The sequence below is a fragment of the Papio anubis genome, chromosome 3, assembly GCF_008728515.1.
Source record: "Papio anubis isolate 15944 chromosome 3, Panubis1.0, whole genome shotgun sequence".
Classification (NCBI taxonomy): domain Eukaryota; kingdom Metazoa; phylum Chordata; class Mammalia; order Primates; family Cercopithecidae; genus Papio; species Papio anubis.
This window is the reverse complement of record NC_044978.1, coordinates 180,440,834-180,465,872: the sequence shown is the minus strand read 5'-3', so window position 1 is coordinate 180,465,872 and position 25,039 is coordinate 180,440,834. Positions and strand designations below refer to the sequence as shown.

At 46.3% G+C, this 25,039-nt stretch overlaps 1 protein-coding gene across 5 annotated transcripts in view; it reads left to right on the top strand.

The window, feature by feature from the left end:
* The window catches only part of AFAP1 (actin filament associated protein 1), a 117,397-nt gene that overhangs the window by 18,067 nt on the left and 74,291 nt on the right, over nucleotides 1-25,039 (top strand). For all 5 annotated transcript variants that reach the window (XM_031664750.1, XM_031664753.1, XM_031664752.1 and 2 more), the window contains exons 4-5: nucleotides 11,739-11,950; nucleotides 16,562-16,741. In XM_031664750.1, the coding sequence (XP_031520610.1) occupies nucleotides 11,739-11,950; nucleotides 16,562-16,741 (392 nt within the window). The remainder of the gene's footprint in view (nucleotides 1-11,738; nucleotides 11,951-16,561; nucleotides 16,742-25,039) is intronic.

Genomic DNA, 25,039 nt, shown 5'->3' with positions numbered 1-25,039 from the left:
GGTTTTGAGAAGGACACCAAGACTAAGGAAGGACACTCACGTACAAGCCTCTATTCCAATTGCTGTCTTCCTTGTGACTCAAAGGTAGTGAATGCTTATTACTGTGGCAACAGGCATCATCTTTGCAGAAGAGAAATGGCAATTTGTGGTATATTTTTTGGTGTGTGCTACAGCCCCCACTTCCTTAGTCTTTGACCTTCTTGAGCTGCACCCATCCTGCCACGATTAGAGCAGTTTCCACCAGGCTGGCTGTCGGGCTGGAAATAATTGGGTACAACACAAACAGGCATCTTGGTCATAGACTTTTGGTTTTTTCTTTTTTGGGGGTACAGGTTCTATTAGATGATTTTTGCCTAAGCCCTGGTTCTCCTGGCCCCAGTTAGTGGCCTGTTGGTAGCACTCAGAAGTACCTGTTTGTTAGTACCCAGCTTCAAGTTCAGATGAAGCGTGACGTGCTGATGTTGAATCTCCGGAATTCATTTTTGAATTGGTGGCTCCATGTCTCCTTTCAGTATCTGTCAGGCAGGGAGCTACCATCTCATAAGAAAGTTGAATACCTGAATGTATGTCAACTTACGGAATCCAGCTTGCGTTTTAAAAATGAAAGGTAGGTAAGTGGAAAGTGACAGAGTGGTTGCTGATTGTACTCAGGAGGCTTCTGTGTGTGGTCTCCAGCCTTATCTGTCTCCCAAGGGAAATGCTTTCCTTTTCCCCAACGTTGTTATACTGTTACCCACCACATAGAGACTTTGCATTTCAGATCTTTCTCTCCTTGGCAGTCTACGAGCGCAGCTATTCCACCAAAGCAGGATCTGTCTTGATGATTGGAAGGCGGTTGTTACAGGAGATTCCCCTGTTGGCATGCTTCTCTGAGTGCGGAGAAGGGCTGTGGAGAAGCCAGGCCAGCTGGACTGCATGCCCCTGAGAGCGCCGGCTGCTCCTCCTCGCCTGTCTCCTTAGCTTCTGGAGCAGTCGAGGCATAGACTGGGCTGAGCGTCAATACACAGTTGTTGTGCTCTGGATGAGAAAAGGGATAGTTCTGATAAGGTGGTCATGGATTTTTCAGTTTTGAGAATAATTTATCAACTCTTTAAGAAGATAGTAGATTAATTAGAAAACAAATTAAATGTCTTGATACAACTCAGAACTTTACTGGGTTCCTTTCTTTGTAATGGCAGTGAGTAAAGACAAGTATGTTTTCTTCTTGAGGGTATTTTCTAGCATTTGGAACGTATGTCTCTGGCCTTCCCCCTGCAGGGTACTTTCAAGGCTGGAAACGGGGATTGTTTGATTTTGGGGGCTGTCGGTCATTTTCATTCTGAGGAGCTGCACGTAGCTGGCGGATCACAGCCCCTTCAGGGGTGCTGTTCCTCAGCCACTGAGTCCGGAAGAAGAGGGGACTGGGGAACTCAGGCCTGGGGAAAGAGGAGACAGCAGTGATGATGCATAGTGGCTTCTCCAATCACACGTCTGCCGTGGGACGCTCAGTTGATGGCCCTAGGACACAGCCGCCCCTCCCTTGCAGAGCAACAGCCGGCGGTTGACTTGTCTGCTCAGTTCAGGATCGTACCGCCCTCGGTTAGATACGAACTTTGAGATGGTTTTGTCGAACCTATGTGAGTTGTGGTCTCATCGGAGAAGCCAATCCGTTTCAAATGTCACGGAGGGAGGAGTTTATTGAAGGAATGAGGCTGTGTGCAGCTGTGAGAACTTCTTCCTTGGAAGAAGCACAGGCAGTTTCTGCTGTGTCTGGTCAGGCTGGTAGCTGGGAAGAGAGCTGGATGAGGATTGGGGAAGAGGAGGGACAGACAGACGGGAGCCTGCATCTCTCCTGATGGCACGGGTGACCGGCAACAGCCCACGTGAGCTGCAGCAGTCCCTGTCCCCGTGCCAACCTGCAGTCTGGGGCCACTGCTTCCCTCTGCCCTCCACATCATTCCCAGATTTCTCTCAGGGCCACCCTAGCCCAGAATCATCTAAGAAAGGGAATTCTGGGAAGTGTGATTCCAGCCTTGCTAGGCTGATACAGTAGCAAACCACCACAGTTTATCTTTGGTCAACTTGGTACCCATGCATACCTCTTTTAGCCACACTGAGTTTCCAAGTAGAGACGAGCAGCGCATGGTTGAGCCTAACATAATTCACCATCACCCAGGTGACAGAAAATCCCCAACTCCCCACAGAGGAGACAGAGCCCCTTTGTCCAACATTTGGATGACATCCATTCTCTTCTAGAGCCTGTAAACCAGATTGCAAGATATTAATACAAGGTTTACTCCTGTTAGCGCTTCTTATGTGAGATGGTAGGGGCCTGGGAGAGGGAGGAAGAAGAATTCATTTCTGTGTACACAGTTATATTCTTATCAAAACAAGGAAGAAAAGCCTAGAACAGGTTCAGTCTCCACACCTGGTCAGTGTTCATGGCTAGAATCGACCACTTCCTTCTACTGGGCTTTCGTATTCCCGCTGCCCTCAGCAAACCTCTTGGTTGGTCATGGTTTTTTTCTTGGTGGGTGATCCGACTTCCTTTCCTGAAAGGTCTGGACCTTCAGTAGCACTTCTGTATTGGATGGCCATGACTTTTCATTAACTTTAATCAGAGGGTGTGAGAACACAGAGGGGGCACTCAGGGGGTCTTCCAGGTCCCCTGAGTGTTCTTCCTTACTGCCACTGTGGGGTAATCCCACTGTGGGGTAACGGCTTCCTCATGGTTGGGGTCCGTCACCTCAGCCACTGCCGGAGCCGCTTCTTTGCCTGTTACTGACATGAGGAGCCCAGTGTGGCCAGGTGGCAGCTTCTGCTTCCAGTTTAATGAAACCATTGCCCTGTCTTGCCCTTAGACCCGTGCAGTCTAGCATTTTAGGGAAGGAAAGCAAACATTTCGTTAGTGGGTCACTGGGGGTGATAGGGAGAGGGGGCTCCTCGCGTTTCACCCCTCGATTCTTGGGCTGTGAATCTGGGCTGTGGGAGAAACAGTACCACCAAGTCAAAACCTATATTGCCAGAAGATACTCTGAAGTCTGTTGCCCCCAAGCCCACAAGCTGTCACCAGTTGGTTGGCACTCTAACTGGATATTAAAAATATATGTATTTTGACCTATTGGGCAAGCGACTTCAGGGTGCTGGAGACTGTGGCAAGGTCAGTGAATTTCCTGAGCACAGAGCCATTGTCGTGTACTTCATTTGCTGTAAATGAGTTCCCTGGTCAGAAGCAATGGTGTGGGGATCCCATCGTGGAGAACGGGACATTCCCTAAGGCCCTGTGGACCCAGAAGGCAAATTTATTTTAATGATCTCTTCATGATGGAAGTGGACCAGTGATAACAACCTGCCATGAGGTGCCAGCTGATATCCCAGGGATGGTGTCAGGGCGTAGGGGTGGGGTGGGGAGGTTGATGTTGGCGTCTGCTGTTGGCAGGTAGGGTACTCGGAAGTACCTGGAGTCGGATTAATTTCCAGGAGTGAAGTCCGTGTTGCTGAGTTCATGCATAACCTCTATTCCTGCCATCATGTCCACATGTACATGAGCCCATTTGGACAAGAAGTCTGGGGAATGAGGCTGACTGATGTAGAAACAGTGGGTGGTGGTATTTACCCGAGTATGGGGAATGAGGCTGACTGCTGTAGATACAGTGGGTGGTGGTATTTACCCGAGTATGGGGAATGAGGCTGACTGCTGTAGATACAGTGGGTGGTGGTATTTACCCGAGTATGGGGAATGAGGCTGACTGCTGTAGATACAGTGGGTGGTGGTATTTACCCGAGTATGGGGAATGAGGCTGACTGATGTAGATACAGTGGGTGGTGGTATTCACCTGAGTATGGGGAATGAGGCTGACTGATGTAGATACAGTGGGTGGTGGTATTTACCCAAGTATGGGGAATGAGGCTGACTGATGTAGATACAGTAGGTGGTGGTATTTACCCGAGTATCAAGATCCTCTTCTGCTGAGGTCTGTTTACATCATGTGCCCATTTGTGAAGGTCTGTTGACAGCATCTTCTGCATACCAGTTGTTTGTTACCTGTTTTTTAATCATGTTTCTCTTCATTGTCAGTCATCCAACTAAACCATTAGGCAGCGTTCGTGAATGGTTGTTGAGGGAGGAGGCAGCGCACAGGACTAAGGGCTCCTTGCTCGCTCACGTCTTCTGGCGTGGATGCAGCCTGCTCTCACACACCCGCTTTGATTTGAGGATGGAGTGCCCCTTCATGGGTCAGAGAGCCTGTGGGCCATGCAGGGCGGCTTAGGTTTCCTCTTCTCTTGGTGCCCCATGGTGAAGCCTGACGTCTCTGCCAGGGCTTCGCTAGCCGAAAGTAGTTCCTCAGAAGTAAGGTGGTTCTCTGTAAAGGATGGTGTAGCCGTGCTCCAGACTCCCAGAGGTCCACACTCACCTCCGCTGGGTGAACCTGCCAGAGTGTCCATTACCAGCCTGCGGAGCGGTTAGGGTTTCGTCAGAAAAGCAGAACCATTACGATGTGGATAGAAGACTTATTCTAGATTAGCCTTGCACACTTGCGGAAGCTGTTGAAGTCTGTGGGTGACTGTGGCCTGAGCACCTGGTAGGACCCACCCTCTGGAAGGAAAGCTGGCCGTGAAGCGCAGGAGGTCAAGGGTAAATGGAAACCCATGAGGTCAAACTGCAACTCATCTATGAGTTCCTCCAGACTCAGTGACACGAGTGACCCACACAAGATGCAGGTACCCTTGGCTCTGGAGTTGTCCAAAACACTGAAGCAGGAGAGCCTGCAGCAAGCAGCTGGGGGACCTGAGCCCATGGCTGCCCCACACCAGCAGGGTGTGCAGCGTACCAGAGCTTCCGCAGGGCCTGGCGCCCTGTGCTGGCCTCAGAGATGGGCCTACTTGTTTCCTTCTTTCCTACCGGGTCCCTCACAGCTTCTCTTGAGGCCAACCCTACCCCAGACTATACAGAGCAATGGAAGTGGCGTTCCAGTTAGCTGCGTTGACATAGCATAAACGCACTACAACACTCGTTGGGTGTTTTGGTTTCAGACGTAGATTTCAGGTTTATTTTCAGCTTTCTGATTCCTCTGTTTTGCCCTCTTCCCTCTCCCTCCTCCAGGGGGATTGGTTGAAATGGCATTTCTGATGTTATGGGGCGTGTGTGTGTGTGTGTGTGTGTGTGTGTGTGTGTGTGTGTGTATGAAATACATTATGTAATGCCGCTGGTTTTTGATAATGAGCACCCACTTCCTCAGGCCCCGATGTTGGATGGGCATGTGCACAAGTACGTTACACCTGCTTCTGGAGTTTCAGGTTCACAGGGAGCTATCCTGTGTCCCTCATTTTATCCTCACAATAACTCTCAGAGAGACAAGATTATCTTAAAGACACTGAGTTTCAAATAAGTTAAATGACTTACTCTATTCCTCTAGAGTGAGATCTTGGACTTAGACTGGCCATTATCAAACATAAGTCAGATCTCTACTCTATTCACAGCCTTCTCGTGGCTTCCCATCCCACTCAAAAGTTAAAGCCAGAGTTCTTCTAAGGGCTTCTCTCCTCATCCCTTTACCTACCACCTGTTCCTCCCCTGCTCACTGCCCTCCACCGCCAACCCCAGCCCCTTTTATACCGTCCCAGCAGCATGAAAGAGCAGAACATCTGTAATGCAGAAGGATAGTCATTGTTCAAAACTTCGTGGCCCTTAAATAGCTCTTGTATTTTGATCCTGTAAGAATCTCAAGTAGAAAACTGTTTAATGATATTGCCAAAGTGACGATGTGGGATGGAGAACCTTTCTCTGCACTCCAAATGCCTTGCCTTTCACAGAGTTGTGTGGGGCGGCCGGAAGGATCGAGGAGAAAGCCCTCTGTGAGTCTGAAAACGCTACACAGCTGCAAAGCACCGCCATCGTTCTTACGAAACGACAGTGAGACCTGACGGAGGAGCTCCAGAAAGGAGCCGGACTGCAGCGTTGTGTTATTTGGACACATCCCTACTCTCCGATAGCCCGTTTGTCCTCTCTTTTCCCCTCACCCAAGTGTGAGAACAAAGAGGGCCAAGGCTTTTGTCTGTTTTGCATCTGGCAGGTAATATGCGCTCAGTAAACACTTACTGATAGATGCAGGGCTGTGCTTTTTCCACTCCTTTCCTTTGTTCTGTTGATTTTTCTATGCTGAATTTCAATTCAAGTTTTTTTTTTTTTTTTTTTTTTTAATTGTGAAACATCTAATATTGTGCTTGCTCAGCCTTGTGCCCAGAACTAGAACTTCAAGAGAAATGATGGCCACAGCTCCTGCCCCAGAGGAGCCGTGTTTTCTGCCAGCCTCTCTCCACTGCTTCTGAAAAGTGAGGTCAGAAACCAAGACAGAGGCCTGATGGGTCTCCTGCTTATGGCCTCAGCAAAACCAGTGCATTGAAACGAAAAGGCAGGGTCTCCGTGGCCATCCAGTCCCCTTGAGAACACCTGCTCATCACTTAACCTTTGTCTGTGGTTCGTGTGCTTTTTAAAGAAATTCTTATGTAATTTGGGTGGAGAGAAGGCATGGCCCCTTAGAAAGTCGTGACACCCTAACCGCCTTCTCAGGGCACCGTTCCTGGCTCTGATGTGCAGTGTGTATGGGATTGCCATTGCTTTTATGCAGGTTTTTTCTGGAATGAACATTTTATAGTTAAAAATAGTAGTTTACTGGAGTGTTCCTTAATTTCATCAGCACGACACTATGATAGCAATTCCTGCCCATGAAGCTAGTTTCTGGTGGAGAGTGTGGTGGTGAATTTGAGGTGTGAAGTTGACTAGATTAGGAGGACCTAGGGAACTGGTGAAGCATTATTTTTGGGTGGATCTGTGAGGTGTTTCCAGGGATCACTGGCGTGTGGGTCTCAGTGGCCCACACGGGGAAGACCAACCTCAGTGTGGACAGCACCGTCCGATAGGCTGGAGGCCCAGAGAGGACAGATACAGGAAAGCCGATGGGCCTCTCTTTTCCCTGAGCTGGGAGACATCTTTCTCCCTTGGACGTCAGAACTTCAGGCGTCCCGGCCTTGGGACCCCAGGACTTATACCAGCACCGCTGCCCTCCCCCACTTCCCCTCCTCCTGGATTCTCAGACCTTCATCTCAGACTGAGAGTTTCACCATCTGCCTCCCTGATGCTGAGGTTTTTGGACTCGGACTGAGCCGTGCTATGAGCATCCTAGGGTCTCTAGCTGGTAGACGGCTTGTTGTGGGATTTCTCAGTCTCCGTAAATTACGTGAGCCATGCCCCCTAATAAATCACCCGCCCGCCTGCCTGCCTGCCTGCCTGCCTGCCTTCCTTCCTTCCTTCCTTCCCTCCCTCCTTCCCTCCCTCCCTCCTTCCCTTCTTTCCTTCCTTCTCTCCCTCCCTCCTTCCCTTCCTTCCTTCCTTCTCTCCCTCGCTCCTTCCAGCCACTCACCCATCCACCTGTCCATCCATTCATACGTCCATCCATCCCTCCGCCTGAGCATCTGTCTATCCATCCATCTGTCTAAACTATCTATCTATCTATCTCCTGTAGCTTCTATTTCCCTGGAGAGTCCTGTCTAAACTCTCTGTCTATCTCCTATAGCTTCTATTTTCCCTGGAGAGTCCTACTTCCCTGACTGATACAAAGAGCATTTTCTAATCAACAACGTCCTTTCAACAGAGTTCACACGCTTCTGTTGTTGGCCCTTTGGTCTGCTGCCTTACTCTACACGAAGTGTAGACATCTGAATGGGATGGACCTGATGGTGTCTAATCAGTGTCCCCTCTGAGTACCCCTGAAATAAAACCTTCCTGTTCATCTCTCTGTGAATACCTGTACCACTTACTACAAGACTAGAAGGCAATCAGGAATTCTTTTCCCTGCTCCCCATTTCTGAGTTTTTCATAATTTTTCACAAAGCGTTCATTACCTTTTAATGTAATCCAAAACCCCAGTCCTCCAGACGGTGAACTTCTCAAAGTCCTAGACCACAGCTCTGGCTGGTGGAGCTACCAAGCGATATCCTGAGTGAGAGTCTCTTCTCTTGATTGGGTCATCGCTAAGCATACTTTTCGGAGAGTTCATTATCCTTTAGGCTCGGTAACTTCTGGCTGTTCCTTGTTTGCTGCTAAGTTGGCTGGTTTTTCTAAAAATCGGTCTGTTGTTTCTACACTTTTAGAAGAAGGCAAGACATAACTTAATTGTCTTTTTCATAACTGTAGACCTCAACTCATTCCCAAGGGTGAAAGGGCTGCTAGAACATAGTTTACTTTTTCCGTTTAAAAGCAGAAGGCCTGGGTTCACGTTTCAGTCCAAGCCTGTGATCCTGGATGACTCTTGTAGTCTTTGAGCCTCATTCTTCCTTTTCTCGGAGTAAGACTAATGTCTTATGTGCCCATCTCCAAGTGGCTGGGAGGTCCAGTGAGATGGTGGATGTGAGAAACCTTTGTAAATTTGGAGCAGGCCTGACTTTTCATGGCTTTATCCTAGCACCTGCTATGTAAATATAGATAATTTTTAAAAAGTGCCTGGCATAGAGTAGAGCTCACAACATATTTGTCGAATGAGTGAAATCAAAGGTAGTTTTCCCATTTATAGCTAATTGACTCATTAAATCTTTACTTCATTATTTACTGAACTTGATGTTCCAGCAAGTGGCCGAGCCCTGAGGGCTGTGTGGTCCTCCACGCCATTATGAGAATCTTTCTGAAATAAAGCTAGGGTGATGTCCATGGCCCCTCCAGAACCCCTCAGTTTACATTGGATCGTAGCACAGCACGCGATCTGCGGTCTGGCCTCTGCCTGTCTTCTCATTTCATGTTCCATTGTTTCCTCCCACATACCCTTGTTCTAGCCATGCTCACTGTTTTAAAAACCCTGTTGTTGTAAAATCTATTTACCAGAAAGTATATAAAATATGAGTATATGGTCAATGATTTATTATAAAGAAGCCATGTGTGTAACCACCATGCAGGCCAGGGGTAGAACCCTGTCAGCCCCAGAAGCCCCCTGCCCCTTCCTAGCACAGCCAAGGGTAACCATGGACTTGGCTCTGTGGCCTCACTCACGTCCTATCCAGAAGCTGAGAGGGACCCACTGCGCCTTGGCAGCATCTGATGCTTGTCAGTGCCTTCACTCACTGCATTTCTCCTTCTCAGACTTTTTCCTCTGGTTGGCAACAGCTTGTCTCGAGGCCTGGCTCTAAAGTGACATCTTCTCTGCCTGTGCCCCTGCGTGAGCTGCCCCTCGTTCCCGGCTCCATGACAGCTTGCATTTTGCCCTAGGCTGTAAAGCTCTCGCCCCTCCACCCCCGTCCAGCAGAGCTTTGGCAGCAAGGGGAGCGATTTTCCCCCGGGCCCCCAGTATCCACTTGACATGTGGGACTTGAATGAAAATTGGAATGTAAGTAGCCACCTGTGGCTGCCATGTGAAGCGGGGGTGCTGGGTGGGTGTAGGTGCTGATGGGTGTGTGGGGTGAGTTGGAGGGGGATGTGGAGCCAGTGAGAATGACCCACCTGTGGGCGGAGGGGTGATGTGAAGCAGGGGGAGAATCGGGGAAGAGACCTGTGACCTAGACCAGGACGTTCTGTTCGCCTCCAACCTTTGAGTCAGCCCTCATCGCGTCCCTCATGGCCTCTGAGCTGCTCCTGTTTCTTACCTCGTCCCTTCTTCAGTCCATTCCTAGTGCCGTTGCCAAAGTTACCTCTTCAATCTCCTTAGTTTTTGCTTAAAATCCTTCCTGGACTTAAAAAAAAAGAAAAAAAAAAAGAGAGTCTTGTTCTGTTGCCCAGGCTGGAGTGCAGTGGCAGGATCCAGCTCACTGCAGCCTCGGACTCCTGGGCTCAGATGATCCTCCTGCCTCAGCCTCTTGAGTAGCTGGGACCACAGGCGGGCCCTGCCATGCCCGGCTAGCTTTTTACTCTTTATAGAGATGGAGTCTCGCTATGTTGCCCAGGCTTGGTCTTGAAATCCTGGGCTCAAGCGATCCGCCCGCCTTGGCCTCCTAAAGTGCTGGGATTACAGGTGTGAGCCACCACACCTGGCCTCCTGGATGACTTTTCATTGTGGAAAATTCAACTTAAACTTTAAATCTTTCCGTTCCTCCCTGTTCATATTGAATCTTTGCAAGGAAATTATAAAACAAACATGATTACTGAGTACAACTTAAACTCCAGTTTCCAGCAAGTAAAGATATGAGTTCTCTTCTGTGTAGACTCTGCGCTTTTTGGCACTTGTGCTGCATTGCACAGCCAACTGCATTGGCCATTGTTCTCCTTATCTCTCATTCATTTATCATTTAGGTGTTCATCCCTGAAGTATGTTTTGAAAAAGAAACGTATTCCAGATGATTCTGGGGGCTGAGGGGAATTCAGAGATGAATCAGATCCTGTCTCAGGGAGCTTATCACCCAGCACAGCTGAAAGTAATGAGAGGAAAGACGGTCGCCGGTATTTAGGAAGCACTTTTACTACGCCATTCACCCTACCGAGGGCTTTGCCAGTGTATTTTAAATACATTTAACAGTGCTTCCTTCTACAAGTTATTTGGGTACTTGCCCTGTGCCAGGTACTTTGTTAGGTGCTGGGGAGATCACCTCCAACAAGATGGTCTCCTTTTCTTCAGGGGGCTTACAGCCCGCAGTGGGGGTCAGTGTTGAGGTGTGCTGCCATCCGCTCTGTGGTGGGCCATGTGGAGACTCAGACTCGGGGCTTCCACAGCAGAAGCTCGTCAGTCCTGGAGTCCGGGTTAGACCGCCAGCACGGTTGGGTTCTGGTGAGGCCTCTTCCTGGCTTTCAGATGGCTAAATTCTCACTGTGTCCTCACATGGTGGGGACAGAGGTCTCTCTCTCTTCTTATAAGACCACCAGACCTGTGGGATTAGGACCCCACCCTTAAGACCTCATTTAACTTTAGTAACCTCCTAAAAGCCCTATCTCTACATACAGTCATTGAGGTTAGAGCTGCAACACTTGAATTTTGGGGGGGACACAGGTCAGTCCATAGCACCCAGCTTTGGTGATTCAGGGAGGGTTTGCTGGAGGAGATATCAGGAAGTTAAATCCCGAAAGATGAGAGCACTTACCAGGCAAAGGCAGGAGGGCAAGTGGATGGACAGGAAGCTTGCTAGAGGGCGTGGCACATGCAGAGACCCTGAGGTGACAGAGGGGCGATATGTTTGGGAAACTGTCAGTCACAGCAGTATACATGCCAGTGTGTCACAGAGTGAGATGGGCTTCATTAGAAGGACAGGCGTACATTTCTGTGAAAGTTCCAAGGATGCCCCAGAAGGGAGAGGTGGCTGTTGGTGGCATCTTGAGTGTCAGGGATGTTGTGCGTGTGGGGATGCCAGCAGGGAGAGGCAGATTGCAGCCTCAGGAGGACTTTGACATAAAGGTATGGACGCAGGAGGGCAAGGGACCTCCATGGGCAAGAGTTCCATGTGGCGGAACACACTGCAGAATGAGGATGGCGCTCGTCCGGCAAGAATGTGGCGAGGAGTCCGTGTCAAGCCAGTGTCGGGTCAGCGTAGGGTCCGGTCCATATGAAACAGTCTAGAAACAGTTTTGATAAACACAGGATTTGTAGGCACTTCAACTTTTCGTTGAGTTTCCACTGCCCAAGTCTTAGCATTGTGTTTTTGTTATTATTGTTTTTTCCTTTAAGGAGCAGAAGTCCCTTTTTCATTCAGTTACTTGGTGATTAAAAACATGATGATGTGCTCTTGAGCCCAGGGGTAAACTTCAAGGTAAAAAAGTCCTTTTACCAGTGTATGTTTATTTTTTACAGATTATGATTCTGATGCGATGAGCAGCTCTTACGAATCGTATGATGAAGAGGAGGAGGATGGGAAGGGGAAGAAAACCCGGCACCAGTGGCCCTCCGAGGAGGCCTCCATGGACCTGGTCAAGGACGCCAAAATCTGCGCCTTCTTGTTGCGGAAGAAGCGGTTCGGCCAGTGGACCAAGTTGCTCTGCGTCATCAAAGACACCAAGCTGCTGGTAAGACATTTGGAATCGCTTGCATTTTTGTAAGATTGCTACACTCAAAAGCCATGGAGTTTATATCCAGTCACCATTAACATCAGCTGTGCAGGAAGGGCAGCGCTCAGACCTCAGCCAGGTACCCTGAGCTCACCGCAGTCCCACGCCGGGGGCCCCCACGCACTGTCAGGGAGCACTCACCCGTGTTGTGTGTTCAAGGTTGCTGGTTTCCCAGCTCCAGAAGCAGCCAGCAGACAAAATCATTCCCATTCCTGGGCAGTGCCTGTGGTTTGCGTCTGTGGAAATGCACAAGATTTTAACTTGCCAGGAGTTGCAAGATGGATTTTCTCATTTGTAATGAGTCAGTGGATTCCTCAAAGCCAGCTCATAGAAGTGGGACGGGGAGCAGCCAGGAAAGGAAATTCTTTTGGAAAGCTTGGGGCCAATTTTTTTTTTTTAATCTGAGAGGCAGAACAGGAAGACAAGTAAGGAACAGAGAAGCAGGGAAGGGGAGAACCTGGACCTTGCTGTGGGGTTATTCCAGTGGAGGCCCCAGCAGGGAGGCTGCAGCCCAGGAGGACGCTGTGTGGCATCCCTCCCTCCTCCCTCCTCCCCACTCCCTGTCCACCTTCCTTTTTTTTCTCCTGCCCTTTTTTAGAAACCATGGCTGGTTATTGGAATTATGAACTTTAAGAGTATGTTTTTGCCTTTTGTTCTTCCCTCAGATTAACCTTGGGGGAGACATTGCTGAAAATTACATCATTAATTAGAAAACGAGAATTTATGTTTCTGTAGAGCACTCTGTGAAACAGATAATCCTTTTTTTTTTTTTTGGTAAATCCAGGCTTCGTCTTTGAATTGTGGGAATCTTTTTTTTTTTAAACTAGGTTCCTAGGATATTATATATTTTTTAATGTTTTTGTTCAGTTTTTTAAACAGAGTACATATTTTTTCCACAAGTGTGGCCTGAATTTCTCCCAGATTTAGAACGTGCCAAAAATGATGCCATGGGGAATATTAAAAAATGAGAAAAAGAAGATTAATGTGGTCCTTATTTACAGTCTGATATAATGGCTACAAGATGTGGATATATTATATAAATGTTTTAGAAATGCATAATCAACTTTCATTTAAAAGAGAAGCTTCCAAATCCAGTGAGGGAAGCTTCGTGCTTGTGCGTAGGGATTAACGGTTTGGGGCTCTGAGTCCCTGGTCCCTCTCCCCTGCCCTCCTCTCCCTCATACCCTGACTTCTTCCCCTCTCCCCTGCTTTGTCTTCCATTTGGGCTCCTACCAGCTTTCCCCCTTCAAAACCAGGATGATAATACCTACGACTTAGAGTAGTTGTGAATATTTAAGAAGAAATAGTGGACAAGCAGGTGAAAGCACTGTCTTTGGTCAAATGCAGAATCAAAGTTATTTTTATGATGAAGCTTTTTTCCTTTCAAAAATGACCTGTCATTCAGGGCCCAGATGACCCCCATTGGCATAAAAAATAATGAACAGTGATAAAAGCAAATGCTTTCCAAGTTTAAACAGCACAGAAAAGAAAAAGCCATGTTCTTCCCCTAAATGTTCCCAGTCTGTCTTCCCACAAGTTACCGCCATTAACAGCTTTTTTTATATCTCCTTCTGGAACTTGTTCCTTCTGTGCTCAGGTAGCTCTGGGGTGGGGACTGTGATGTACCCAGATTCCCGCTTCAGGACTGAAGGTCGCATTTCCTTGGCAGGGCTGGTGAACCCACCTCGGGGACTGTCTGCATTGAAGAGGGGCCTAGGGCCCAAGGCCAAGCTCCCTCCCCAGGGGTCTGCATTCAGTGTGTGTGTGTGGGAGGTACAGACCCAGACTCACTGGGCAGCTCTGATGGGGCCTTCCAGCCCCAGAGCTCTCATGGTGGTATCCATCCCTGAGGCCACTCAAACTGGGCATCTTTGCCCACCCCACTCCTCCCTCTCCTTGCTCCTGGTGTTGTGTTCAGGACGCCGGTTCATTAACCTCCTGCATGCTGCTGTCTGCTGTAGAGGCGGCTTCCCAGGAAATCCAGCCTGCTGGGACTGCCAGATTGCAGCTTGTCCTATTGCTGATAGCATATCTCTTGTGAGACATTTAACTTAAGGGGGAATATGTTATAAAGTTCCCTTTCTGAAATAAGCGTTCGTCCTATTGCTGATAGCGTATCTCTTGTGAGACATTTAACTTAAGAATATGTTATAAAGTTGCCTTTCTGAAATAAGTGTTCGAGATGGTGGGCATGCTGATTACCCTGATCTGATTGCTATACATTTTATGTATCAAAACATCACTCTGTACCCCATGAATACGTACAGTTATTATATGTCGATTACAAAGGTTTACACAATTCAAAATAAAAAAATAAAATTCCCTTTCTGATTCCTTCCATTGTACAATTAGTTGCCTTTCACCTTTCTTTTTATATGTACTCAAAATGTAAAACATCTCAAATGGTAAACATTCATAAAAATCTGAGGTTAGTTGAGGTATTTTTTTTCTCCCTTTTCAGATCAGTTGAGTTTTTAAAAAGGAAATATATTTCTTATCTGTGTACTTCAAAGTACTGGATTTAGAACAGCAAAAGGGAAGGCCAGGCGCTGTGGCTCACCTGTAATCCCAGCACTTTGGGATGCTGAGGCAGGCGGATCATGAGGTCAGGAGTTTGAGACCAGCCTGGCCAATCTGGTGAAACCCTGTCTCTACTAAAAATATAAAAATTAGCCAGGTGTGGTGATGCACGCCTGTAGTCCCAGTTACTCAGGAGGCTGAGGCAGGAGAATTGCTTGAACCCGGGAGGCGGAGGTTGCAGTGAGCCAAGATCGTGCCACTGAACTCCAGTCTGGGCAACAGAGTGAGACTCCGTCTCAACAAACAAACAAACAAACAAACAAAACACACACACACACACGAAACAAACCAGGAAAGGACTCTAGAAATCCCTTCTGAAAATAGCTGTCTATTCATTCCTTCCTTCATCAGTGAATGTTTAGAGTCAAGATGCAGGCTCTGCACGTGCACAGTTGGGGCTGGAGTCCTGGTCTGTCGCTTTTCAGGTTGCCTGACTCTTCAGGCAGGTGACTTAACCAGCTGCACCCGGTTTCATAATCTGCAGAATGAGCCACCGTGCCGACTGAGGTGCTTGAAATGCCTCATATGATGTTGAAACTCAGCACTTGGTAGCAGATGTTATTGTTGCTGATAACTTAATTCAGTAAAATAATAATAACTGCAAAACACGTTTTGCAAATGAGGAAACAGACTCAGGAAGTTTAAGAAACTCCCTGGGCCAGGCACGGTGGCTCACGCCTGTAATCCCAGCACTTTGGGAGCCTGAGGCGGGTGGATCACGAGGTCAGGAGATCGAGACCATTCTGGCTAGCACGGTGAAACCCCGTTTCTACTAAAAATACAAAAAATTATCTGGGCGTGGTGGCGTCGCCTGTAGTCCCAGCTACTCGGGAGGCTGAGGCAGGAGAATGGCGTGAACCCGGGAGGCGGAGCTTGCAGTGAACCGAGATTGTGCCACTGCACTCTAGGACCCAGATCTGCCCTCTTGGACTGTTAGGAGGTATGCTTTGGCCCCAAGTAGTACAGGTAAACAAACGGGGGTAGGGAAAGCTTTGGGCAAGGATTTGATTCTCAGTTTTACAGATAAAGATTAAGCAAGACCCATTTGAGTTAAGTCTCAGTTCTAATCTTACCAATTGAAATCTTTAGAGTGAATGTCCGTTGTGTAGATGGATCAGCTTTGTACACTATGTATTGATATTATCCTCTTACTAAAATAATTTATGTCTTTCAGAAAGAAGATGAGATAGGCAGATACCAAGCAATATCAGTTATTCAATAAAGTACCCGAATGATTATATTATCTCTCATTAGGGCTGTGGAGTTGCAACAAATCTAATAGTATATTTTATATGTTATTCACATAAATATAAATGTATTTTACATATACATTTAAATAAACATGTTAAATATAGATTTATGTGTGCGTGTTGGGTGTTTTGTTTTGTTTTGTTTGTTTGAGACAGAGTCTCTCTGTCACCCAGGCTGGAGTGCAGTGGTGCTATTATGGCTCACTACAGCCTCGGGCCCCCAGGCTCAAGGGATCCTCCTGCCTCAGCCTCTCAAGCAGCTGGGAGTACAGGACCGCGCCACCATGCCTGGCTGATTTTTTGTGTTTTTGGTATAGATGGGGTTTCTTCATGTGGCCTAGGCTGATCTCGAATCCCTGGACTCAAGTGATCCACCTGCCTCAGCCTCCCAAAGTGTTGGGATTACAGGCGTGAGCCATCGTGCCCAGCCTATGTTTTTAGTTATGTAAATACATTCCTGTAATTCAATGGAGAAGCTCCACTGGATCATAAGTGTATCAGAGGAGGGACTTTTAGCGTTAGATGCTCAGTAAGCTTTTGTGAGTCAGTGAATGGGTGTGCTTCTTCACGCTTGGAGGCGAAGTGTCGGTGAAGAGCACTGTGTGTGTGAACTTGCTCATCTGCAGATTCAGACCTTCCGATGCCGTGCCTGCACTCATGTTTTCATGATGCTAGAGTTTCTTAGCGTTTCTGTTTGAACTCCCTTATAATATCAGTTGATTTGTTGTGTTGAATGCAGTGCTATAAAAGTTCCAAGGACCAGCAGCCTCAGATGGAACTGCCGCTGCAAGGCTGCAACATTACGTACATCCCGAAAGACAGCAAAAAGAAGAAGCACGAGCTGAAGATAACTCAGCAGGGCACGGACCCGCTGGTGCTTGCCGTCCAGAGCAAGGAGCAGGCCGAGCAGTGGCTGAAGGTAGGTTGTCTGCTGTGTTTCGCAGCCATTTCAGTACCACGTGCCTTTCTGAGATCCATTTTAATTTTAATTTTAATTTTGTTCAAGCATAGGCAAGATGGATTAACCCAAAGAGTTTCGTCTTTAATAGCTAAATATTCGGATGATGTGGAGGTTAAGCAGAAACCTGTGTCACTTTCACTCTTATATTTAAAAGGCAGCTTGTCTCTGTAGGCTGCTTCTACGACTTTCTCTTTTACTTTTATTTTCTACAGCGTCACTTTATTGTGTCTGCATATGGATTCTTTTAAAATTTGATTCTACTTGGGATTGGCTGGGCTTCTTTCTAAGTTTTGGGAAAAATTTTCAGCCATTTTCTTAAAATACAGCTTTTCCCCATTTCTCCTTCTTCCCTGAGACTACATTTAAATATATGTTAGACTTTCTCACTATATTTACTTCTATTCTCTTTTGTATTTACCAACCTTTTTTCTTTGTTGAAACAAGGCTTGGCTCTGTTGCCCAGGCTGGAATGCGGTGGTATGATCTCGGTTCACTGCAACCTCTGCCTCCCGGGTTCAATCGATCGTCCCACCTCAGCCTCCCAAGTTAGGTTGGATTACATGCCACCATGCCTAGCTAATTTTTGTATCTTTTCTAGAGACAGCATTTCTGTATGTGGCCCAGGCTGGTCTCGAACTCATGAGCTCAAGCGATCCGCCCACCTTGGCCTCCCAAAGTGCTGGGATTACAAGTGTGAGCCATCATGTCCAGCCCTACCATTCTTTTTTCTTCTTTAGCCTGGTTTATTTTTCTTGTTACTTTCCAGCCCATTATTTCTCTCTTTGGCTGCTTCTAATCTGCCATTAAATTTGTTCCTGTTCTCTGGGTTCTTAATTTTGGTGATGGTAGTTGTCTTAGTCTACTTGGATTGCTCTGATGAATATGATAAACTGAGTGGCTCGTATACAACAAATGTATTTCTCACAGTTCTGGAGGCTGGGAAGTCCAAGATCAAGGGACTGTTCCATTCAGTGTCTGGCGAGGGCCTGCTTCCTGGTCCACAGATGGCACCTTCCATCTGTGTCCTCATGTGGTGGAAGGGACAAGGCAGGTCTCTAGGGCCTCTTTTATAAGGGCACCAATCCCATTCGTGGGGGCTCTGCCCTCATGACCTATCACTTCCCAGAGGTTCTGCCTCGTAACACCATCCTCTTAAGGGTTAGGATTTCAGGATATGAATTTGGGGGAACACATTCCGTCCATGGCAGTAGTGTGCAGTCCTGGAATCTCTAATCTTTTTGGTTTTTGTTTTAGAGTTCGTTTTGGCTTTTATCTAGAATTTGCAGTTGTTTCTTCTTCAAGCTGGAAATACTATTTGTGCAGTGTTAAATTTCTTTTAGAAACGTTGACTTTTGTCTTCATGAATGTCATCAGCATGGTGGTTTGACAGTGGTTTTGGTGGAGTTTGAACCTGGTTCTGTTGTCTGTTGTGCTGTTCTTGTTCAGGTCATGTTTGGCATCCTTGTGCCAGGTTATCGCAAGTTCACGCTAGGCATTATATTAGGGGAAAAATTATTGAAATAATTTTTTTATAACAGCGTTATTGAGGTATAATTCACATACCGTAAATTCACCCTTTTCAAGTCCAATTCAATGTTTTTTTTTTTTTTTTTTTTTGGTATGTTCACTGAGTTGTGCAACCATCACCATAATCTAGATTCTGAATTTCATCGCTCCCAAAAGAACATTGTACTGGCTGGGCGCAGCAGCTCATGCCTGTAATCCTAGCCCTTTGGGAGCCAAGGTAGGCTGATTGCTTGAGCCTGGGAATTTGAGACCAGCCTAGACAACATGCAGAAACCCTGTCTCTACTAAAAGATACAGAAAATCAGCTGGGCATGGTGGCACGTGCCTGTAGTCCCAGCTACTCGGGGGACTGAGGTGGGAGAATCACCTGAGCCTGGGAGGTTGAGGCTGCAGTGAGCTGTGACTACACCACTGTACTCCAGCCTGGGTGATAGGAGTGAGACCCTGTCTCAAAAACAAATAATGCCGTACCCATTAGCAGTCACTGCCCTTTTGCCACCACCCCTGTCCATCTTAGGCAGCCACTTATCTGCTTCCTGTCTCCATAGAGCTGCCTGTTGTCAGCATTTCACAGAAGTGGCTCTTACAGTGCATGGGCTTTCGTGCCTGGCTTCTTTCACTTAGCGTCGTGGTTTCAAGGTCCGTCCATGTGGAAGCAGATTTCAGTTCTTCCTTGCTCTTTATTGCTTCTTGGGTCATATGTAAGAAATGATGACTTGATCCAGGGTCCTGAAGGTTTACATGTATACTTTATTCTGAGAAGTTTACAGTGTTAGCTCTTATATTTAGACTTTTGATCCACTTGAATTTAATTTTTTGCCTACAGTGTGAAGTAGGGGTCCAACTTCATTCTTTTTCCTGTGGGTCCCCAGTTGTTCCTATGGAAATAACTTCATTCCTAGAACTCTGCTTTCCACTACCAAGGAGCATTTTCCCTTGCCTCTCCCACATGCGTGAGGGTGTTAGCACTCCAGAATCAGTTTATTCTAAATTCAGGGTTTGAGGTTTTCAGAGCCACCCAGGTAACTTTAAGGCAGCCCGCGGCCCATTCAAAGGTAGGTTTCTATTTCTTTCAGTTCACTCTTAACTCCAAGTTACATTCCGTTGGGGTCTCCGTCCTGCTTGTGGGTGTTTTGCCAGGGGCCCCGTCCTTGGCATGCCCTGGACCACAACTTGGATCTCTCCTCCCACTGAGCCATTGGAGGTTCTCCCTTGCCCCTCAGCTGCCCCCTTGGGATGGCAAGGCAGCCCCAGCCACCAGGCTTCCCTTCTGAATTTCCATCTTCTTCTGGATTTCGGCGCAGGCATTGCTCACTATCAGGCATTTGGGTTGGTTCCACATTTTTGCAGTTGTGGATTGTGCTGTTATAAACGTGTGTGCAAGTGTGTTTTTCATATAATGCCTTCTTTTACTCTGGATAGATACCCAGTAGTGGGATTGCTGAATCGAATGGTGCTTCTACTTTTAGTTCTTTTAAGAAACCTCCAGGTCGGGTGCGGTGGCTCATACCTGTAATCTCAGCACTTTGGGAGGCTGAGGCAGGCAGATCACAAGGTCAGGAGATCGAGACCATCCTGGCTAACATGGTGAAACCCTGTGTCTACTAAAAATACAAAAATTAGCCAGGTGTGGTGGCGGGCACCTATAGTCCCAGCTGCTTGGGTGACTGAGGCAGGAGAATCGCTTGAACCCGAGAGGAGGAGGTTGCAGTGAGCCAAGATCACACCACTGCACTCCGGCCTGGGTGACAGGGGGAGACTCCATGTCAAAAAAAAAAAAAAAAAAAGACATCTCCACTCTGTTTTCCATAGTGGTTGTACTAGTTTACATTCCCACCAGCAGTGTAGAAGTGTTCCCTGCTCACCACATGTACACCAGCATCTATTATTTTTTGATTCTGGTTGTTCTTGCAGGAATAAGGTCGTATCACATTGTGGTTTTGATTTGCTTTCCCTGATCATTAGTGATATTGAGCATTTTTTTGTATGTTTGTTTTGGCCATTTGTATAACTTCTTTTGAGAATTGTCTGTTCATGTTCTTAGCCCACTTTTGATGGGATTGTTTGGTTTCTTCTTGCTAATTTGAGTTTGTTGTAGATTCTGGATATTGGTCCTTTATCGGATGTATCAATGGTGAAGATTTTCTCTCACTCTGTGGGTTGTCTGTTTACTCAGCTGACTGGTTTTGCCATGGAAAAGCTCTTTAGTTTAATTAAGTCCCAGCTAATCGCATTTGCTTTTGGGTTCTTGGTCATGAAGTCCTTGCCTAAGCCGATGTCTAGAAGGGTTTTTCTGATGTTATTTTCCAGAATTTTTATAGTTTCAGGTCTTGGGTTTAAGTCCTTCATCCATCTTGAGGTGATTTTTGTGCAAGGTGAGACACGAGGATCCAGTCTTATTCTCCTACATGAGGCTAACCAATGATCTCAGCACCATTTGTTGTACAGGGTGTCCTTGCCCCACTTTATGTTTTTGTTTGCTTTGTTGAAGGTCAGTTGTCTGTAAGTATTTGGGTTTATTTCTGGGTTCTCTATTCTGTTCCCTTGGCCTATGTGCCTATTTTTATACCAGTACCATGCTGTTTTGGTGACTATGGCCTTATATTATAGTTTGAAATCAGATGATGTGATGCCTTCTTTTGTTTGTTCTTTTTGCTTAGTCTTGCTTTGGCTATGCGGGCTTTTTTTTTTTTTTTTCATATGAATTTTAGGATTTTTTTTCTAGTTCTGTGAAGAATGATGGTTATCTTGCTTTTCTAATTGTCTTCTTCAGGAAGATTGGCCCAACCCACCTAGTCCATCATTGCCGGCAAGTACCTGTTGTGAGAAAAGGGCTCAGGAGTGGGGTGGCGAAACACTTCATAGCAGTGGGTCTTATACCACGCAGGTCTCCCTCCATCAACCTTCAGTCTCTTTCGCTGTCATCCGCAGGAAAGCATGTGGTTCAGATCCCATGATAAGACCAGTAGCTGCCACCGCTGTCTGCCAGCTGCTCAGGACACACACGTGCTTTCTTTTTCATGTTGTTGGCAGTGACTGTGGCTCTTCCCACATCTGTATCATATGGGAGATTGAGAAGAGCTTTTTTCCCCTCTGGACGATCCTTCTGGAAGTCCTGCGATCGGGAGTTTTTACTGTCGAGTTTTCTTAGCCTTCCCAGCATAGAGCTTTAATATGTTATACGTCAGCCACCACCATTACCCATTTCACTAAAGCCCTTTACACTCACAAGGAACTTCTCTGCCATCATTGTCTCTTAATCTCAGAACAGGCGTGTGTAGTTTCATTTGTCACCTGACAGCCTGAGTCTCAGGTGGGCTAAGTGCTACCATGATCGATAAGTGATCAAGCAGGGGGTCCAAGTCAGATTTTCCTGGCTTCACATTTCATTCTCATTGTGTTGGGCCATCTGACGGTTTGCCATTCCCTCTTTTATTCCACATTTCTGTGACCATAGTGCCATCCCTTTCGTAAGGCGGGAGCGGCAATTACGGAATTCAGTGCGAAGCTTTCTGTATGATTCTGTTTTCTTCACCTGATCCCAGCTTTTGGTCACCTGTACCCATCCTTCTGCATTCCGTGCTTAGCTGTTCGTCAGTGGAAACCCAAGAAAGGCTGCTCTGAAACTTCAGCTTTCTTCTTTTTCTCCTCTGTCCTTACAGTTAGTTAAGTATTTCCTGCCCACTGAAGAGCAGCTCCCTTCTTGCTGGTGCTGGTCTGACACGAAGTCATCTGGAGTGTCACTGGGAGAGGGCGTAGAGCCGACAGTGCACTGACAAACAGACCAGTAAAAACAAAAGTTTCTCAAGATGTCAGATGCTGATGGAGTGAAATAATCTTCTGTCACGTTTCACCAGATGGGAGCTACTTATAGATCAGAGGCACTTAGCTAATTATAGAATGATGACTCTATTTATGAACGGAAGTAATTGCAAGTTTTTTTTTTTTTTTTTTTTTTTTTAGCATTTGCTGATTTTTCTTAAAAGGAAAGTAAATAATACAGGGTGTAAAGTATCTTTTCTAAAGAGTTTAAATTGTTCAGTTACTCTGTTTTTCATGTCTATGCTGTTACTTCCATTACATATAATGGTGCAGGAACCTAAGAAGTCTTGATTAGAAAGGAAAGTCAGATGACAAAACTAGTTTCAAGCAGTTACAGAATTATCTTAGGCTAGCAGAGACCTGAGATGGACTAGTGTCGTTTCGTCCAGATACTGTCATTAGATCAGAAACACTTGGAGATGTAAACAACGTAGATTTCCAGTGATTCAGATTCATTAGGGACTTAAGAATATTTTTTCCCTTTTTATTTTGTATCATTTTTATATCCTCTTAAGGTCTAAAGTGCTGCAGATAGAATTGAAACATGCCTCCCCTAGTTAAGTCTCTCCCTCTTCCCAAAGGCGACTTTTATCTGAATTTGATCTTTATTATTATGTTGGTATGCTTTAAAAAAAATACTTTCCCTTCTGTAATCCCAGTGCTTTGGGAGGGCGAGGCAGGAGGATCACTTGAGGCCAGTTCACGACCAGCCTGGGAAAAAATAGCAAGATGCCATCTCTATAAAACATTAAAAAATTAGCCAAGCATGGTGGCACAGCCTGTAGGCCCAGCTGCTTGGGAGGCTGAGGCAGGAGGATCGCTGGAGCCCCAGGAGTTTGAGGTTTCAGTGAGCTGTGATTGGGCCACTGTACTCCAGCCTGGGTGACAGAATGAGACCCTGTCTCTAAAGATAAATAACAATAAAAAAACCTTTCACTTATATGTGTATACACCCATTCATGGGAAATGATACTTTATTCACGTTTTAGAATTTCTGTGTAAATGACTTCAAACTCCACAGACCCTGCAGCTGTGTTTTTTTTTTTCCACTCAGAATTGTTCTGCTTCCTTGTGTGCTCACTGGTGTTGCTGCTGCAGGCTGAGTTGCCGTGAGATCTTCCAGCACACGTCTCACAGCCGCACATTTTGTGTCTTGTCTAGGACACATCTGTTACATTGGAATTGCTGTAGTTAGTATGTGCACAGCTTCAGCATCACCAGACTCTGCCAGATTGTCTTCCAAGGTTATTTGTACAATTCTCCTTCTCCCAGCAGTGCAGGAGAGGGCTATTTTGTATGTATTCTTTCAGAGTTTCCTTGTACATAGGCAAGCAAATAGCAGTGCAGATTTCATCTGCCCCCGCCCCCCCACCATAGAAAGGGTGCAGCATTTTGGACCTTTTTTTTTTTTTTTTTTCCACCTAAACAAAGTATCTTGGCGATTTTTTGCAATTTAGAGAATAGAGCATTTCCTCTTTCTTTGTTATAGGCTATGACATTTTATTGTATGAATAGACCATACTTCAAAAAAATAGTCTGTCTCCCATTTATGGACATTGGGTTGCTTTCAGTCTTTTGATATGACAGACAATTCTGTGTTAGATAACCTTATGCTTATCTCACACTTTTGCTGGTCTGTAGGCTAAATTGTCGGAAAGAGTAATCACTTCCATGAAGGTTATCGGCATTCGTATTATAATTTTGATGTATAGCTAAGGCACTCTCCTAGGAAGTTTACCAATTTTCCCTCCCACCAACAATATATCGAGTGCCTTTTCTTCCTGCACCCTTGCCAATAGAGTGTGTTAGCCAACTTGTGTATTTTTGCTAGTCTGATGTAGAAGGATGGCATCTCAGTCTAGTTTTAATGTGCACTCCTCTTATTATGAATGACATGAGTATTTTTTTAATAGGGTTTAAGAGCCTACAGTTGTATTAGTATTTCTGTGAACTGTGTTTATTTCCTTTGCTGTTTTTGTCTGTATTCTTTGCGATATTTCTCTGTTTAAGGAGTTCCCAGATGACTGAGGCAAAGCCAGGTTTGGTAATCACCACCCTTGCTCAGCACTCCATTTCCCTTTAAGAGGAGGCCTCCGGGAAAAAAATAAATACTTTCACTTCTGTAATCCCAGTGCTTTGGGAGGGCGAGGCAGGGAAGTGGTAGGATATCAGAGAAAATAAGTCTTTTTGTAGTCAGATAGGCAGTTAGGGTAAATGGCATTCTGCAACCCCTTTGAATAAAGTTTTACTTGATTTTTATAATTGCTTCTTAAGTTCAGCATAATATAACACAGCCAGGAAAAGGACTTGGGAGCCAGTGTTGTGTTGAGAGATAGTGTATTAGTCTTCTCGTGCTGCTATGAAGAAATATCCGAGACTGGGTAATTTATAAAGGAAAGAGGTTACATTGACTCACAGTTCCGGCTAGGGAGGCCTCAGGAAACTTACAATCGTGGCGGAAGAGGAAGCAAACACATCCTTCTTCACACGGCAGCAGGAGAGAAGTGCGGAGCAAAAGAGGGGAAAGCTCCTTATAAAACCATCAGGTCTCCTGAGAACTCAGTCACTATCACGAGAAGAGCATGAAGGTAACCGCCCCCGTGATTCAGTTACCTCCCACTCGGTCCCCACCACGAGACATGGGGATTATGGGAACTACAATTCAAGATGAGATTTGGGGGTAGACACAGCTAAACCGTATCAGACAGTACAGGTAGAGCACAGACTGGAGTCAGACTCTTAGGACTGTGACCTGAGCCCCAGCCTTTAAGCACTCTGTTTTTTGGACAAGCGATGTGACTTCTCAGTGCCTGTGTTTCCTCATCTGTAAAGGGGGGCATAATAATGGTATCTGCTTTCTAGAGCTATTGTAAGGACGAGATACTAAGACCCAGAGTGTTCGGAATG